Source organism: Eptesicus fuscus, chromosome 11 (genome assembly GCF_027574615.1).
Source record: "Eptesicus fuscus isolate TK198812 chromosome 11, DD_ASM_mEF_20220401, whole genome shotgun sequence".
In the NCBI taxonomy this organism is placed as follows: domain Eukaryota; kingdom Metazoa; phylum Chordata; class Mammalia; order Chiroptera; family Vespertilionidae; genus Eptesicus; species Eptesicus fuscus.
In genome coordinates, this window is record NC_072483.1 from 59,568,610 (window position 1) to 59,585,469 (window position 16,860).

The window sequence follows — 16,860 nt, forward strand, 5'->3', positions numbered from 1 at the left end:
ATTTTTAAATTGCAAGTTAGGGGGTTGGGAGAAATAAGGGCCATGGAAGGGCAGTTGCTGTTGGCAGCCTTGGGTTAGCATGAGGGGCTGCGGGCCATTAGGATGTGGGAGCTGAGCAAGACAGCTGGGGGGCAGGGGGCTGTGGGAGGACCTGAGGGGGGCTGTGGTGCTGTCTGTGGCCCCTGGGCGCTGGACAGGGGCTGAGTCTTACTCCTGGTACACATGCAAAGTCCTCCCTCAGGTGTGTCACCTGTGTCCCCAAAGTTTCAGCACAGCTTGTCCTGGTTGGGGGCCAGCTCTCAGCCTTCTTGGGGGCACAGGAGGCCTTTCAGTCAGCTCTGGGGGAGAAGTGGAGTGGAAGAATGAAAAGACCTCCCTCATTTCTTCTCCCAAGCTAGAATAGAGCTGTCCTTGAACCTGGTTGGCTGAGAGAACCAGAACACTTTATGGGGCTGCAGCAACCTGGAAAGGGGCGGCGGGGGGGGGGGGGGGGGGGGGCGGGGGAAGGCTCCCCGAGGTGAGCTCTATCCCACGGCTTCCCAAAGGGATTGGTCATGAAGCTGCTGTGTTGGGGGCACCCCCTAGGGACAGAGGTGGCCCAGGAGGGCTTGGGTGGAAGGGGAGGAGTCCTGTAGAGGGAAGCCCACTTGAACCTGCAAACCCCAGTTGTGACCTGCTGCTGCACACACAGCAGGAGGTGACCATAGCTCCCTCCTCGAACCCAAGTTCCTGTTCTCCACTTTCCTGGACCAGGGGAGCCAGCACAGGTGAGTGACATACTGGGGTTTGGGGATAGGAGGGCCCTGGCTTCAAACCCTGGCAGCAGCACCCATTTCGAGGACATCTTGGCATGTGTTGTTGCCTCTCTGTGCCTCAGTCTCCTTATCTGCAAAATGGACATAACTCCCTGGCTGGGAAGGCTAGGAGAGCAGGAGTGAGTAAAAAACTTCCTTCCTTGTTTTCTCCTGGGCTGGTGCTCTCTGGGTGGCTGGCCAATCGCATGCCCTGGATACAGGCCCAGGCCCGCCTCCCTCGCCTACTTTCCAGCTGCGAAGGGCAGGCTGATTGGGTAGGCATCTCTCCAACACTCCCTAATACTCTCCCTCTTTCCCTGCCCTCCCAATGGTTGACCCAGTTAACTCAAGAAAAATATGTTTCTCTTCCTCTTTCCTCAGCCCTTCATTTCTTTGTTACCTTTCTGGACCAAAAAAGAAGAAAAGAAAAAAGAAAGAAAATCAACATGTGAGGAACGCCGACATCAGGGGAGAAGAGAACAGTCCGTTTTTCAAAACACGAAACCAGATGAAAAGTCTGTGTTGTCAAACCCACACCACGATCTTCCCGACGCCTCTAGGCTCGCTTCCCCCAACAGGAACGTGCGACGCATCTCGAAGCAGGTTTTTATTCAACCTGTGATGTTTCTGTGGCAATTGCCTGGTTACAGTGCTGTTTTCCATGAATGGTCATGGCAAATTGCAAACCTTTAGCTCCAGCACAGCTTCAATTGGCTGCAGAGCCAACTGCCACCAGGTGGAGTTGGTTGGGGAGGTGGGCTCTGATTAGGGCTGAGCTGTGCCCACCCCCTCCCCTCATTCATATGTTGAGGTCCCAACCCCCAGGTACTCAGAAGGCGATTGCATTTAGAGACAGGGTCTTTGAAGAGGTCAATAAGGTGATTGGGATGGGCCCTCATCCCATAGGCCTGGTGATTAATACACAGACATACACAGGGGGACACCATGGGAAGACAAGACGGCATCTCCACGCCAAGAAGAGAGGCCTCAGAAGAACACCGTGATCTTGAGCTGCTAGCTCCAGAACTGTGAGGAAGTACATTTCTGTGGCTTAAGCCCCCAGTCTGTGGCGTTTTGTTATGGTGGCCCAAACTAAGACAGCTCTGTTCTGTGCAGAATGAGACGAGCCCCGGGATAGGAGAATCCGCACATGTCACCAACTGAATGCTTACTATTATCATCATCATCATGATTCTTCACCTCGCCTCCTGCCCTCTGCGGTGGGGACCACACTGAGCGCGAAATAGATGCACAGGCACGTGCCTTCACGTGTACCCACAGCCACCAGGGGCCCAGATCCTTAGTGAAAACGCCCATCACGGCCAAATTAAAGCGTGTACGTGGCAGGCACAGCACCCAGTGCTTTCTGTACAACCACTCCCCGAAGTGCCTACGGTCATCACAGGTGAGGAAACTGAGGCCCAGAGGCGTTGAGTAACGTGCCTCACCGTTTCTCTTGGGCAGAGAGCTAGGATTCAACTAGAGCCCAGGCGGTTTGCTGCCATAGCCTCTATGCTACAACGTGTTTTTATTTTTAAACTTGGCGAGGGTACGGAGAGGATGCCATGGCGAGAGTCTGATTGACCTCCTAGTGTGACTGTGGGCAGTGTGGGCAGATGCTGGGATGTAGCTGCCACCATGATGGGCTGCTCTGAGGATAAAAAACAGTTGCCACCTGCCATCGTCACTGACCTCCAGGCACCCCTGCCTGCCTCCCAGCCCAGAAACTCAGGGAGCAAACTGCCCCAGCTTGTGGGCAAATGTCTGTTGGGAAAGGGACCCAGCAGAGAGAGAGAACCCCTGGGTGACTGTCCCAGCCCTGGGACTGGGGCTGGGGTGGGGTTAGCGGGGAGGCATGACTTTGAGGGAAGGGCAGGAAACTGTTTTTTAAGCTGCCCTTAACCTGGTGTTCTTGATCTCCATGGCACGTTTACGGAACCCGAGTAAAGACAGGAAACCTCCTGGGCCATCTCAGCACAGTCCCATGAAGAAGAAACCAAAGTCAGATCCAAGTTCACCTCCAAAAATAGCCTTGCAAAGTATTGTAGGTCTTCCCTGAATTTGTTCCACAAGGAACCAAAGGGCAGTTATGTTCATAAAATGGAGAAGTATCTTAAACACACTTTCCCCTCACTGTCTCAAAGCCCCCAGCCTCCTGCATGGTCCTCTACAGCCCACCTCCATCCCTAACCTCCAAACACTGATCCCCTGGCAAGTAGCCTCTCACTGGAGCTTGGACACCACACCATCCTGGGGATGGAGCGGATGACTGACGCTAGGCCATCCCTCCAAGAACATAAATTATCAGAGATGAGCAAGCTGCTAAAGTCACACAGGTGGGAAGGGGTCCAGTCGGGCCCAGCAAGTTCGAGTCTAGCACTGGGACTCCTAACCACTGTGTTGCGTGGCCTTCATTACTGGGAAGTGGCGTCCCAGCAGTAGTGACTCGGCAGCTAGATCCACACTGTAGTGTGTTGTTATTGTTTCTATGAGTCACATTATATGATCATCCCCCAGTTTGATATGGCCTGGGGAGTGCGTTCACACTCACTCATACATACACACTCCCACACACACTCACACACACACTAACACTCACATTTACACACACTAACATACTTACAAACTCACACACACTCACACACACACACACACTCACACGCACACTCACACACACACACAGACACACACACGCACACACATACCCCCAAACTGAGATCACTTCGCTTTCCTATTTTGTAATCTGCCTTTTCCAATTAACTCTATGGCCTGAGAAAAAACTCCATGTACGTAATTTTAGGAAACTGCTTCCCGTCATCTGGATTTAATCTGACTGGACGGTCCTCTCCTGTGGCCTGAGGATGTCTCCACTTGTCTGCTCGTGTAAGTGATCCTGGTGCCGAGCAGTCCACATGAGTCCTTTTGTTCGTCTCTAATTACACCCTTGGGATGAATTCCTAGGAGGGAAATTACTGGGAATACACATTCGCAGACTTTGGGTCCATCTTTCTAATTTAAAGAGGAAGTTTCATCCCAGGGGTTTATCTAGGTTGGGTCGGGGGGAGTTCTGGGAAGGAATGCCATGGCCCAGCCTCAGCTCACCCTGTGCCCTGCTGGATTCCAGCCCCCCCCCCCTGCTCCCCCAAAGTGTCCTCCTCAGCTGGTCTCCAGCTGCGTCCTAGCAGGGACTCCTTTCTGTGAAGATGAGCTCAGTTCAGAGCTGCCTCTGGCTCAGAGGATGATGCCCTGTCTCCAGGGCAATTTTATCCGGGAGCTGCTGATAGGAGCAGCTTTGGGAACAACGTGTCCTTGGCCAATTCCACTTCCCAAGTCCTTTCCCTTCATTCGTTGGGTTCTTTGACTTATAACAGATTTTTTTCTTTGGATTTCCAGGACAAAGCTCTGGAGAGGGGGCCATTTTTTCCAGCTGGTCAATCTTACTTGTTAAATGAAAGCTGTCGTCAGCTTCCCCGGCCAGCCCAGCAGCTCCCAGCTGTCCCTGCAGGCCCCTGTCCCTGCACTGTCAGAGAAGGCCACGGGAGGACAGCTGCTTCCACCAGCCCAGGTCTCTCCTGCTTGGGTGGGCACTCGGGTGGCAGACGCTTCAAGGCGGGTAGGAAAGGGCTGGGACAGGGAGGGTGGTCGTGTGTGACTGGTTTGACCCACCACTGCCCCTCTTGTCCTCCCAGGGAGCCCCTGGTGCAGGCTCAGGGGAAAGGGCAGACAGAGCACAGGAGGGGCACACTAGGACTGAGCAGTGCCCCTCGGTGGGGAGCACCTGCAGCTCCTGCTTCTCCTCCACCCCTACCCCCAGCGTGGACCCCACTGCTCCCCCACTGACCTCGGCCTCTGCTCTCTGAGGCAGCCAGGGCACCGGCGCCATTCCCTGAGATCTTGGCAGGTGCTCATTCTGTGGCAGCAGCGACCAGACACCCTATGGCCCTCTCGCTGCCTGCCCGCACCTCTCCGGAGAATGCACTGCTCAGAACAGTGATTCCGGGAACAGTTCTCAAGGCATCTGAGAAACTCATTTTCTGCTTGGCCGGAGTGGCTCAGGTGGTGGGGTGTCATCCTGTGCACTGAAAGGTTGCAGGTTGGATCCCTGGTCGGGGCACATACAGAAGGCTACCTGTTTCTCTCTCTCTCTGCACCCGCTTCCTCTAAGCATGTCCTCTGGTGAGAATTAAGAGAGAGAGAGAGAGAGAGAGAGAGAGAGAGAGAGAGAGAGAGAGAGAAAGGAAAAAAGAAAGAAAGAAACTCACATTCCGTAAAAGTCAACTGCCCACTCAAGGCCCCCACAGGCTGGGCTGAGAGCAGCTACCACCCAGAACTGGTCCTGGACAGGGCCATAACCCCCAGCATGGGGGACAAGGCATTTATCTCAGGAACTTCTGGGGCTCCTGGCCTCATTCTGTCACCTGATTGGCTGGGTTTTGGAAACCGCTTCTGCAGCAGGTCATTAGCAGTTCCTAATGTTGTCCCTGTCACAGCCTGACAAAGGGGAGAACCGAGGTGTCACCAGCTCTTGCGTTTGCTAAATTGTCCCCCAAATTCATGTTCACTGGAAGTTCAGATAAGACTTCTTTGGTAATAGGGTCTCTGCAGAGGAATGAGTTAAGCTAAAATGAGATCCCACTGGCAGGGTGGGCCCTAAATCCAGTATGGCTGGTGTCCTTCTAGGAAGAGGAGACACAGCACACACAGGGAAGACAGCGAGATTGCGAGATTGGATTGATGCAGCCACAAGCCAAGGACTACCAGGGAGTGCCGACAGAGACCAGAGGCAGGAAGAGGAGGGAGGGGTCCTTCGGGGAGCTTCAGAGGGCCTGGCCCACCAGAGCCATGATTGGGACTTCCTGCCTCTAGAAACTGAGAGAATAAAATCTGTTTTAAGCTGCCTAGTTTGTGCTAATTTGTTACCACATCCCACGGAAACTAAGCTTTGAGTTATTTTAGAAAGTTAATTGTTTTTTTAAAAATATATTTTATTGATTTTTTACAGAGAGGAAGAGAGAGGGATAGAGAGTTAGAAACATCGATGAGAGAGAAACATCGATCAGCTGCCTCTTTCACACCCCCTACTGGGGATGTGCCCGCAACCAAGGTACATGCCCATGACCGGAATCGAACCTGGGACCCTTGAGTCTGCAGGCCGATACTCTATCCACTGAGCCAAACCGGTTTCGGCGAAAGTTAATTGTTTTTAATAAAGTTTCAATAATATTAATAATATCAAACACACACACACACACACACACACACACACACACACACACACACACACACCGGCAAGCACATAGGAGGCAGGGGCCCTGTCTTTGAAGATGCCACAGCCCTCAAACTGGTTCTGGAAGGATCCTTGCTCAGCCCTGGGGGAGGTGCTGGGGCCCTGCAGATCCCTGTGGGGCCATGACCACCTGTGGAAACCTGGGGACAATGGGGCTGCCCTGGGAGTGGGGGGCCGGAGTCCCTGCCACCAGCGGTGGATCCGGGCAGGAGGGTTTACTGAAATGACCAGGAAGCAGGACCCACAGGTTCAGGAAGCAGGGCCTCTGCAGCTATTTACAGGAGGAATGACCACCACGGCCAGGTGGGGGCTGTCCTTACCTGTCGACACCTTTGTCCTCAGGTGCAGCGTGAGGTCCTCTAGCTGCTTCCTGCCACCCCCCGCTTCTGAAGCCTCCCGCATCCCCAAGACTAGGGACACCGGGGCCTCAACCAGAAGCTTCCTCCACCTGGTTCCTGTCTGGGAGCCCAAATCATGACTCACCTGTGCCATCAGCTTCCTGGGGAGAAGCGGGGATAAGGGGAGACAATTGCTCTCGTTCCTTCCAGCTCTCACAGCCCCGTTTCCAACAGTTGAGGGCAGAGGAAGCTGGGGTCTAGCAGGTAACTCACAGCCCTTCCCAGGTCCTGTGCTGAGGACTCCAGAAACCCATGTTCCCTGAGGCCATCACTGCAGCGAGCACACCTGTGCCCTTTCCTGACCAGTGGGATGGGGGGCCCTGGTGGCTGTGGTGTGCTAATGCGGAAGAGTCCAGAACGTAATGGCTTTGGCCAGCTGACCGGAGGCAGAGAGGATGCTGCTGATGGTGAGAAGGGACAGGTCCTGGGTTGGGAGGTTCTGGAGGGCAGAGCAGGCTGGGGGCTGTAGGCACCTCAGGGGTTGTTCAGCTCAGAGGACATCTGGGAGGGACAGTGTGGGAGCTCCCTTAGGGGATCCAGAACCTTCTAGAAGCCTGTTTACACATGGAGGCTTGGGAAGAATCCTGAATGGGGAAGCAGTGCTGGGTTGGGTGCAGGAACCTCAAGGACAGGGTGGTGGGAGCCTGGACCTGGGGGTTGGGAGAAATTCTTGGGGAGTCGGGGGGCGGGGTGCTCCGCAAAACTGAGCAAGCATGGCCTCGGCATGTCTGTGCATCGCAGTCCTCTGAGCCAGTGGTTCTAGGCACTGTGGAGGGGTGGGGGCCTCAGGATCCTGTGGAGCACCTTCAGTGCACACCCAGGCCTCACTGCCATCGGGCCCTGCAATACCGCCTGCAGGGGAAGACAGAGTCTGAAGCCTCTAGTGTTTCTCCCCGCTTCTACTGTGACCCACAGGCAGAAATACTGACGCTTCCCAAATTCAAGGACATCCTTTTAATCACAAACTTCTCATCCACAGTCTGGCTAGAGGTGAGAGCAAACACATCGGAGACTCCCCAGAAATAGTGACCGTTTTGTTCTGCTCCCTCCTAGCACCAGCCCCCTTCCTAGCGTGGCCTTCACCTCCAGCTGGGGGCTTCCAGGTTAATGCCTGCACCACCGCCGCTCCGAAATCCTGTTAGCCGATCTCAGGTAGGACGAGGGGACTTGGGGCCTGCTCTGCCGTCAGGGCCAGGAAGCCATTCCCAGGCCAGGCCCAGAGCTTCCCGGCCTCCCTGCCTGCCCGCAGCCTCAGCATGGGGGCAGTTCCCAGGCCGCGGCCTACACAATGCCCTCGGTGCGCTTGCTTCTCCAGACCACCAGCCCAGTCATGAGCAGGGTCATCAGGATGGGCACCACAATGAAGGGGCAGAGGATGCTGATGGGCGGGTCCTGCATGGCCCGGCCAGAGACAGGGCAGCTTCTGAAGTAGCGCTGGTGGACGGTGATGAAGAACTTGTTCACTGCGGCGTTTGGCCAGTAGCAGTTCAGCCTTTCCATCACGTACTGGGTGCAGTCTCTGAGCTCTCCGTAGATCCTGCAGATAGAAAAGCAGGTGGTCAGGAGGAAAAGTAATGTTGAAGCTGGCCTCACCGTGCTTATAGTCTGTGGGCTAGTTTCAAACAAGGTAAAAAAAAAGAAAAAAGAAAAGAAAAGCAGGTGGTCATCCCTGGGTAGGCAGCGACTAAGGTGGGACCTGAGTTAGGGGATCTCCACACTGAAGGCAGACTAGAGGTGGGACAGCCAACATCTTCAGATGTCAGCTCAGGTCAGTGAGCCCTCTGGTGGGCAAATCTGCAGCCCATTCTGAGGAATAATTTAGTGAATGTGAAGACAGGTCTGTAGAAATGACCCAAAATGGAACACAAGGAGAAAAGAGCTGTGGTAAATTCACAACACTCTCAATAATATCAACCCCAACTTGTAGTCTGAGTTCCAGAAGGAGAAGAGGGAATGGGGGAGAAGGAATATTTGAAGAGATAATGACTGAGGATTTTCCAAAATAATGAGACATCAATTCACAAACCCAAGAAGGTCAAAGTACCCCAAACAGGACAAAAAAACCAAAGCAACAACAAACAGCCACACAGACATGTCAAAGCCAAACTCTGAAAACCAAGATAAAGAGAAAAAAAAATCTTGGAGTCAGAGAAAAGACACCTCCAGGGAACAATGATATGAGTCATACTGACTTCCCACCAGAGACTATGCAAGCCCAAAGATGATGGGGGTATCTTTAAAGTACTGGTGGTAGAGATGGGGGAACTGTCTGCCCAGAATCCTACACCCAGTTAAAAATATTTTTTCAAATATGATGTTGAAATAAAGACCTTTTCAGAGGAAAAAAGAGCTGGGAGAATTCAGTGTGCTACAAGAAATGTTAAAATTCTTCAGTAAAAAGAAGAGAACAGAAAGAATTTTGAACCTACACAAAGAAATAAAGAGCTCCTTAACTGGTAAAATGAAGATATTTTTTTATTTTTATTTTTTTAAATATATGTTTTTATTGATTTCAGAGAGGAAGGGAGAGGGAGAGATAGAAACATCAATGAAGAGAGAGAATCATTGATCGGCTGCCTCCTGCACACCCCCTACTGGGGATCGAGCCTGCAACCTGGGCATGTGCCCTGACCAGGAATCGAACCGGGACCTCCTGGTTCATAGGTCAATGCTCAACCACTGAGTCATGCCGGCCAGGCAAAATGAAGATATTTAAAAGACACTGTTCCTTGTTTTTCATCTAGAAAGTGATTAAATGGAGCAGAAGCCATACAGCAATTTGAGGAGACCGAGGGAGGCTTTCAAAGGCCCCTGGCTCCAGCTATAAGCTTATGGTCTCTAAGTCGCTTGGTCACTATTTTATCTGCCTGGCTGCTCTCTGGGCTGTTACCTCAAGTGCCAGGGTGCAGGGAGCCTCCCCCAGACCATGTGAGTGGGCAAAGTGCAGGAGACTGGGAGGGGAAGGGAGGGCAGAGGCAGAAAAGAATGAGTTAGAACATGTCAGTGCCTGGCACGTGTAAGTGCTAAATGTATCCGGTATTGTTGGGAACCACGTCCAGCCCTTTGCATGGTTGTTGATCAACCACATGGCTACGTGTTACAAATACTGGTGTGAATGACTGTCTTCTCCCCACTACAGACCCACCAGACCAGCAGGTAGTGTTAGGTGTTCTGCGGACCCAGTGACAGTTGACCCTAAATGTTGTCCTCCCATCCTCTGTGCTTGAGGAGTGGAGCTGGGATGTCCCTAGAAGGAGGTGTGGCCATCTCTGCATGGGAAGGAGCCCCTAACCCAGGATGTTGTGACCCTCAGACCGAGCCCCCCCCGGCCCCCGGCTGAGGCCACTGGAGGCTGAGCCTGTGCTGTGGGGGATATTCTAGGATAAGGCACTCTCTCCCTGAAACATTATCCTTCCAGTCTGCAAAGCCACCCCCTTCTAAAAATAGCTCCACGTACAGCCGGGCCTCTTCATCCTGTTTATTTATACAGAAGTGACAGCTGAAACGTTCAATAAATATTGTGAGCTCTGTCAGCAAGACTGTGATAAAAGAATCCCTTCAGAGCACAGTCTTCTGTCAAAAGAACGTAGTACTGACTAAGGGCCCGAAATAACTGTGGAAAACATTTTCATTTAGCCCTCTCAGAATAGTTACCCTTTTTAGGCCAGAACTCTCTATTCTGGGCCCCCGGGAAAACTTTGCTGGTAATGTTCCTGAAAATGATGGTGATGGTGGGCGTTTCCAGTTTGTCCAGGGCCCCAGTCACGACTCCAGCACCACAACTCATGGTTGCTCAGTTTTGACAAAAGGTGTCCACTGATGCCCACAGGCTCTGGGGACACTCATGGTTGCTGTTGTCCTCAAACTAGCTCTGAATGGCCTTGCTGTGGAGTATCTGAGACTGGGCCCTGCCACCCCACCCACCTGGTTCAAATCCCAGGTCCACCTCTTATCCCAAGTGATGCTGGGAGCCTCATCTCACCTGTTCGAGTCTTGGTCTCCTTATATCCAGATGAAGACACAGGTGCCCACCTAATGGGGTTACTGGGCACATCAAGCTAAATGGGGATCAATGGCCGAAAATACAGCAGATGCCCAATAGGTGGACGTTTTCTCACTGCCTCCTCCTGACAACGGCTGTGAGCCTGAAACAGGATTCCTTCCTTCCTTCCTTCCTTCCTTCCTTCCTTCCTTCCTTCCTTCCTTCCTTCCTTCCTCCCTCCCTCCCTCCCTCCCTCCCTCCCGTCCCTCCTTCCTTCCTTCCTTCCTTCCTTCCTTCCTTCCTTCCTTCCTTCCTTCTTTCCTTCCTTCTTTTTAGATAGAGAGGAACGGAGAGGGAGAGAGAGATAGAAACATCAATGATGAGAGATAATCATTGATCGGCTGCCTCCTGCACACCCCCTACTGGGGAACAAGCCCAAAACTCGGACATGTGCCCTGACTAGGAATGGAACAGTGACCATTGAATGGAACAGTGACTGGTTCATAGGTTGACACTCAACCACTGAGCCATGCCAGCTGGGCTAGGATACATTTCTCGTTCTATAAATTCACCAATGTGTATCTAAGCCCTCAAAAACTTGAGGACAGACCACTCTGGGATTCTGGTTCCCTTTATCTGGTCACTATTGGCTCTGTTTACCTGGGAGAGTTCACAACCTGGTGGCTTCCAGCAGCTTTAGATAGCTGCTGGGGTGGGCAGGTGGCACTACCCGGTGTCCTGGCAGTGGGACAGGTGAAGATAGAAGTGACCCATTGAGGCTGGCCTGTAGAGTCTGTCAAAGTGCCAGACTGACATTGGGAGTGCGTTGTCAGATAGACAGAGAGGGGTGAGGGTGGGTGCAAGCACAGAAATACCCAGGCTAAATAGTTCTGGAAATACAAGTTGGATTCTACTCAACGCTGGTAAGTGTAGTGAAATGAGGCAGGCACTCTAACACTACTAGTAAAAGGTAAACTGGTAAAATTTTTCTGAAAAGCAACTTGGCAATATGTATCAATAAACTCAAAATCATGGCTACCCTTTGAACCAGTAATTCTATTTCTAGGAATTACCCTAAGTTAATAACATGAAATGCAGACAAAAGCAAAGTAAGAAGGGGGGGTCACTGCAAACTTATAATTATGAAAAACAGTAAACTATAAGATAGCAATGAAAGAAATTGCTGATAAGCTACTTGAATATAGCTATTAAAATGATATATAGGGCCCTCGCTGGTTTTCTCAGTGGTTAGAGCATAAGCCTTAGATGAAGGGTCTAGGGTTGGATTCCAGTCAAGGGCGATTACCTTGATTACAGGTTCTATCCCCAGCCCCGGTCAGGGAGCGTGAGGGAGGCAACCAATGGATGTGTCTCTCTCACTTCGATGTTTCTCTGTGTGTCTTTCCCCCTCCCTTCCACTCTCTCTAAAAATCAATGGAAATAAAATATCCTCAGGTGAGGATTAATAACAAAAAACTGATAAGTATGAAGAAATGTGTAAGAGGTGGGGAAATATTTATGTTACAGTGTTGGGCAGAAGAAAGCATATGAGACCTGGTGTGTAAACATTGTGGTTTCAGCATAAAATGCCCCCGGAGGAGGGGATCACTCCAGAATGCTGGGAGGGTCACCCCAGGGTTGTGATAATGAGGGACTTTTGTTCTCCCATCTCTACGCTTTCTGGGGACTTCCTGAGTTTTCTACAGTGAGCATACATTATTTTACAATTATATATAGAAAAGCCTATCTGGAAAGAGGCCTGTGGCAAACTGGACACGGATGTCCCTGCATTTGCAGCCACGGAGGGCTCACTTCTTCATTTCTGTGACAGCAGGAGACCTTCCCTCCAAGGGACCCCATGGGCTATTCCGGACCAACCCCGCAGGTGGGTACTGAATGCCAGACAGGCTGAGAGAGGCTTGTGGGGGCCAACAGCCCTTGCTGCCTGGCAGGCCTCCCCTTGTTGGTAAGCCTGGGGCTCAGGGGCCTGCTGGGGGCCCTGCCTCCCCAGGGAGCCTGCAGACCCCATGCCTCTCTGAGCCCAGCCAGCAGGCTGCATTCCTTCCTTCACCCCGCTTATCTCTGCCCCTAGCTGGGCGAGGTAAACCCTGTCCCAGGAGCAGGACACCCCACCCTGCCCTCCGCTTCCCTCAGCAGAACAGGTTCTCCCCTGGCCACTATGGCTCCCTCCCTGGACCTGGGGGCACTTGGCCGGCAATGCTGGGGACATAGAGGGAGTGTGGGGGTACACGTCCAGCGCACCCCCATTCCGGCTTTGCAGATATCCCCAGGGCCTGAGCAGGCGGTTGGCTTCCTCCACCACTCTCATTCACCCCGAAGCCAGCTGGGACAGGCACCTAAACTCTCCTGTCTCCTCTGCTGAGTTGGATGGGCGACATTGCGGTCTGTTGGGATGCTGTGGGGCAGACGCCCAGTCCCCAAGGGGATTCAGGACCAGGAGCAAGGAGGGTGAGGCTGGGCCCCCAAGGACAGGACCCTCCTTTGTACCCAGTCCCAGGCGCCCAAGTTTCTCTCTTCACACCCACCACCACCCTCCAGGATTCCTCGTCCCTTACTCCACGGCCTCCTTGCAGAAAGGGCCCAGCCACCAGATGGCGCCCCTCCCCAGGGGCCTCCTCTCCTAGGTCCATCCATTCCCAGGGATTCCCTTCCTCTCTCCCAACTTTCCCCTGGTAGTTGACCCCCTACCAGGAACCCCCTTGTGTGCCCAGGAGCCTTCCCCCTCCATCAGCAGCCTGTCCATCTCCTCACCGAGGCTCCCCGCACCCTTCCCTCTGGGGGAGGGGCATCCACACTCTGCGGGCTCCTTCCCTCCTCAGACAGCGACTGGGACATCTGATACCTATGACACCCCTACCCCTATCTGAAGCGTGGTCCTGCCTACATTGGGCTGTTAACACACACAGGTTGCCCCACCCCATTCCCATCTCCTAGGGCCTGCCCCTTCCAGGGTGTCCCCTCTGCTCATGTGGCCCTGTCCCTGTGCCCAGGAGTAGGCAGAAGTGACTCATGGTGGTGGGCTATCACAATGCATATTTCTATCACCAGTTTCCACTTTCCTGCACCGAGGGTGTGTGGGCCAGGGGCTCAATCCCATGCCAAGCGCAATACGTGGGGCAAGAGGGACATTCCACACCGAGACAAGTGTCACCACAGCCTACAGGACACAGGCACCTCTAACATCTGAAAAATTACACCTCTCAAGCTTCAGTAGATACAAACTAGAAAAAAGGTGTGTGAAAAATAAAGTTAGTAAACTGGATTCAGTGACTCTATGCGATGTTTCTGTTCTACAGAGAATCAACCATCTTTTCAGCAATCCCAGGATCCTATTATTTAGGCAGCAAACAAGACTCAATAAATTCCCAAAGTGGAAACTGTAAGTCAATATTCTTTGACTGCAGTATTAAAAACTAGAAATTAGTGAGAAAAAGACATATTTTAAAATATTGAATTTGTAGAAATGAAAGATAACTCATAATTTTGGGAATTATGAGAATTAAATAATTAAATTTTGGGAATTAAAAGAATTTAAAAATTCAGTTACAGGTTATTAAGAAAACAATAATTGTGATACTGTATGTAAAAATTAATGGAGTAGAGCCAAACATCGCAAATTTAAATTATCTTATTACTATACAAACAAAAGAAGAAAAAAAATAAGTATCCAAACCAAGACTTAAAAAAAAAATAAATCTCTCCAAAAGGCAACTAATTTAAATGCATTAATAATGATTAAAAGGGGGTTATTGGGGGGCAAAGGGGGCATATATAATACTTTCAACAATAAAGAATTATTTTAAAAAGATTAAAAACTAATATTTATTGATTTTATTAAAAAAAAAAAAAAACCCAGGAGAATAAGTAAATTCAATAGCGGATTCTTCAGAAAAATAGGTATGATGAAATGGACACATTTCTGGAGAGTCTAATCCAGAAAAAACACAGAAAACATCAATATACAAAACCACAGATAGGAAATGAGAAAAAGTATGAGAGATTAATATGCAAAAAATTTATGTTAAAAATTGGAAAATTTTTAAATTGGGATACTTTTGGGGAAACTATAAACTATCAAGTATTGACTTAAAAAGCAGAAAATCTGTAAAAAAGGGAAATGCTATTTAAAAATTACAATCTCAAAAGGCAGCAGATCCAGGCAGTTCTTCCCAATTCTTAGGATTATAGAAAAAAAAAAAAAAGTGAGCTTCCCAGTTTTTTTAAAAAAGTTAACCAAGCCCTGGCCAGGTAGCTCAGTTGATTAGAGTGTTGTCCCGATACACCAAGGTTGTGGGTTCAATCCTTAGTCAGGGCACATATAAGAATCAATCAATGAATGCATAAATAAGTTCAACAACAAATCGATTTCTCTTTCTCTCTCTCTCTCTCTCTCTCTCTCTCTCTCTCTCTCTCTCTCTCTCTCTCTCCTCTGAAGACAGCATGCCCACGTGCCTCGGCGTAACAGATGTACTCCACTGTCACTTAAAAATAGACACAAATGTCCTATGAAAACTATTAGCAAACTTAAGCTCTCCATACAGAACACTTTAAAGTAGGTTTATTTCAGGAATGCTTTAAACCTGTGACTGTCAAAGCCCATTTCATCATGTCAAAGCAAAAAACACACAATCATTTCAATACAGGTTGAGAAGGCATTTGATAAAATTCAACATTTCCGATAAAAAAGAAACAGCCTTGCTCCAACCGGTTTGGCTCAGTGGATAGAGCATTGTCCTGCGGACTGAAGGGTCCCAGGTTCGATTCTGGTCAAGGGCATGTACCTTGGTTGCTGGCACAACCCCAGTAGGAGGTGTGCAGGAGGCAGCTGATCGATGTTTCTCTCCCATCGATGTTTAACTCTCTGTCACTTTCCCTTCCTCTCTGTATAAAAGAAACAACCTTGTAAATCAGGAAGAAGTTCGTAATGTGACAAAAATCTCTCAAACCCATTGCAAACACCACATTTATTCCTGGAGCCCTAGAGGCATTTTCATTACAGCCAGGAATCTGCTTATTTAATTTCCAGGAGTCCAGGTCTGTGTTCTACCACCTGATTTCCGACTTGGGTGTCAGGCCTCCCAACCAGGATTTCCAAAATAGTCACAGAGGAGCTTTTCCAAAGCAGGGCGGGGCAGTCAGCTCACCCGGCCACTTCCTCTGGTGACAGAAAGCCACATGGTGGCCTGGCCTGCGTGGGGCTCAGAGTGAGCGTGCCAGGCCATCCAACCTCCACGGAGGGCCTCTGAGCAGGCAGCCCTGCGAGTGGTTGCCATTTCCCACGCAGCCTCGCCTGTGTGAGCTGTCAGGCTGCACCAGACAGGGCAGCTTTTGTTTTAGACACCTCAGGGAATGTAAAAGGAAGTCTTGCTAACTGATTAAAAACACTTCAGTCTAGGACACTGCCCCAGGCGTGGGCGAGTATACCAGCCGCTGTGCACCTGGAACTCATTCCTCACCCCTGGACCTGCAGCGGGAGTGTGTGTGGGGTGGATATTGTGCAATCAAGCCCTCCCTAAACCGCAGGACCGAGAGATCTGATCAGGCTGGAAATCTGATGAGACCGCGGACGAAGCCGTGCGCATCTCTGCTGGCCCAGGGCTGGCCACTGGAGTGCGTGCACAGAAACGCATACTTTAAGGTTTCTCCAACGTTCCCACTACAGCTCATCTCCTTAAGTCACAGAACAGGAACTTCTGACACCTTTGCAAAAAAGATAAAAAGCACAGGGGAACTGCGGGCTCCACCCTATCTGTGGAATCCCAGCATGCATGTGCACCAATAAATACCCAACAACACAGCAGGCTTCAGGTACACCCGCTGGATGGCGCAGGTAAATTCCACCCAGGGCTTTGCAACCGGCTCCCTGCCTCCACTGTATTGGACCAGGGGGCTCTGGCTGAGCAAGGTGGTCTCTCTCTCTCTCTCTCTCTCTCTCTCTTTCTCTCTCTCTCTCTCTGAAAAGGAAGAACATGCTAAAGCAGAGAGGATAGAGGTAAGAGGAGGAAGACCAGTGGCAGGGCTGGTGTGTCACTGCTGGGGAGGAGAGAGCAGTTTCTCACAGAGCTCTCGACTGGGGAGACGCGGGAAAACTGCCACTCTTGGACAAAACACCGCCACTCTTGGACGACAGAAAACGGACACGGGGTGTCCTCCTTCCAGGCACTCGGAGGTGGGGGTCTGTGCCTGTAGTCATCCCAGCCCTGGGCTCTGAGATGACAGGGAACCATGGCTGATCACCCAGCTGCGCCCACTGTGGGCTGGCCTCACCACAATGCCCTGTGAGGACATCCAGGTCTAGGGCTCCCCCTGGGCCCAGGGCCCCCACCCTCACCCGGACATGGGTGTGCACACGTGTCCAAGTTCAAGGATTGGGCATGA

The 16,860-nt window shown here is 51.2% G+C and overlaps 1 protein-coding gene across 1 annotated transcript in view; it reads right to left on the minus strand.

Moving 5' to 3' along the window:
- Positions 1-7,418: 7,418 nt before the first annotated feature.
- RAMP1 (receptor activity modifying protein 1) overlaps positions 7,419-16,860 on the minus strand; it is a 36,579-nt gene continuing 27,137 nt past the window's right edge. The window contains exon 3 of the mRNA XM_028140710.2: positions 7,419-8,016. Within this exon, the coding sequence (XP_027996511.1) occupies positions 7,761-8,016 (256 nt within the window). The 3' untranslated portion in view covers positions 7,419-7,760. The remainder of the gene's footprint in view (positions 8,017-16,860) is intronic.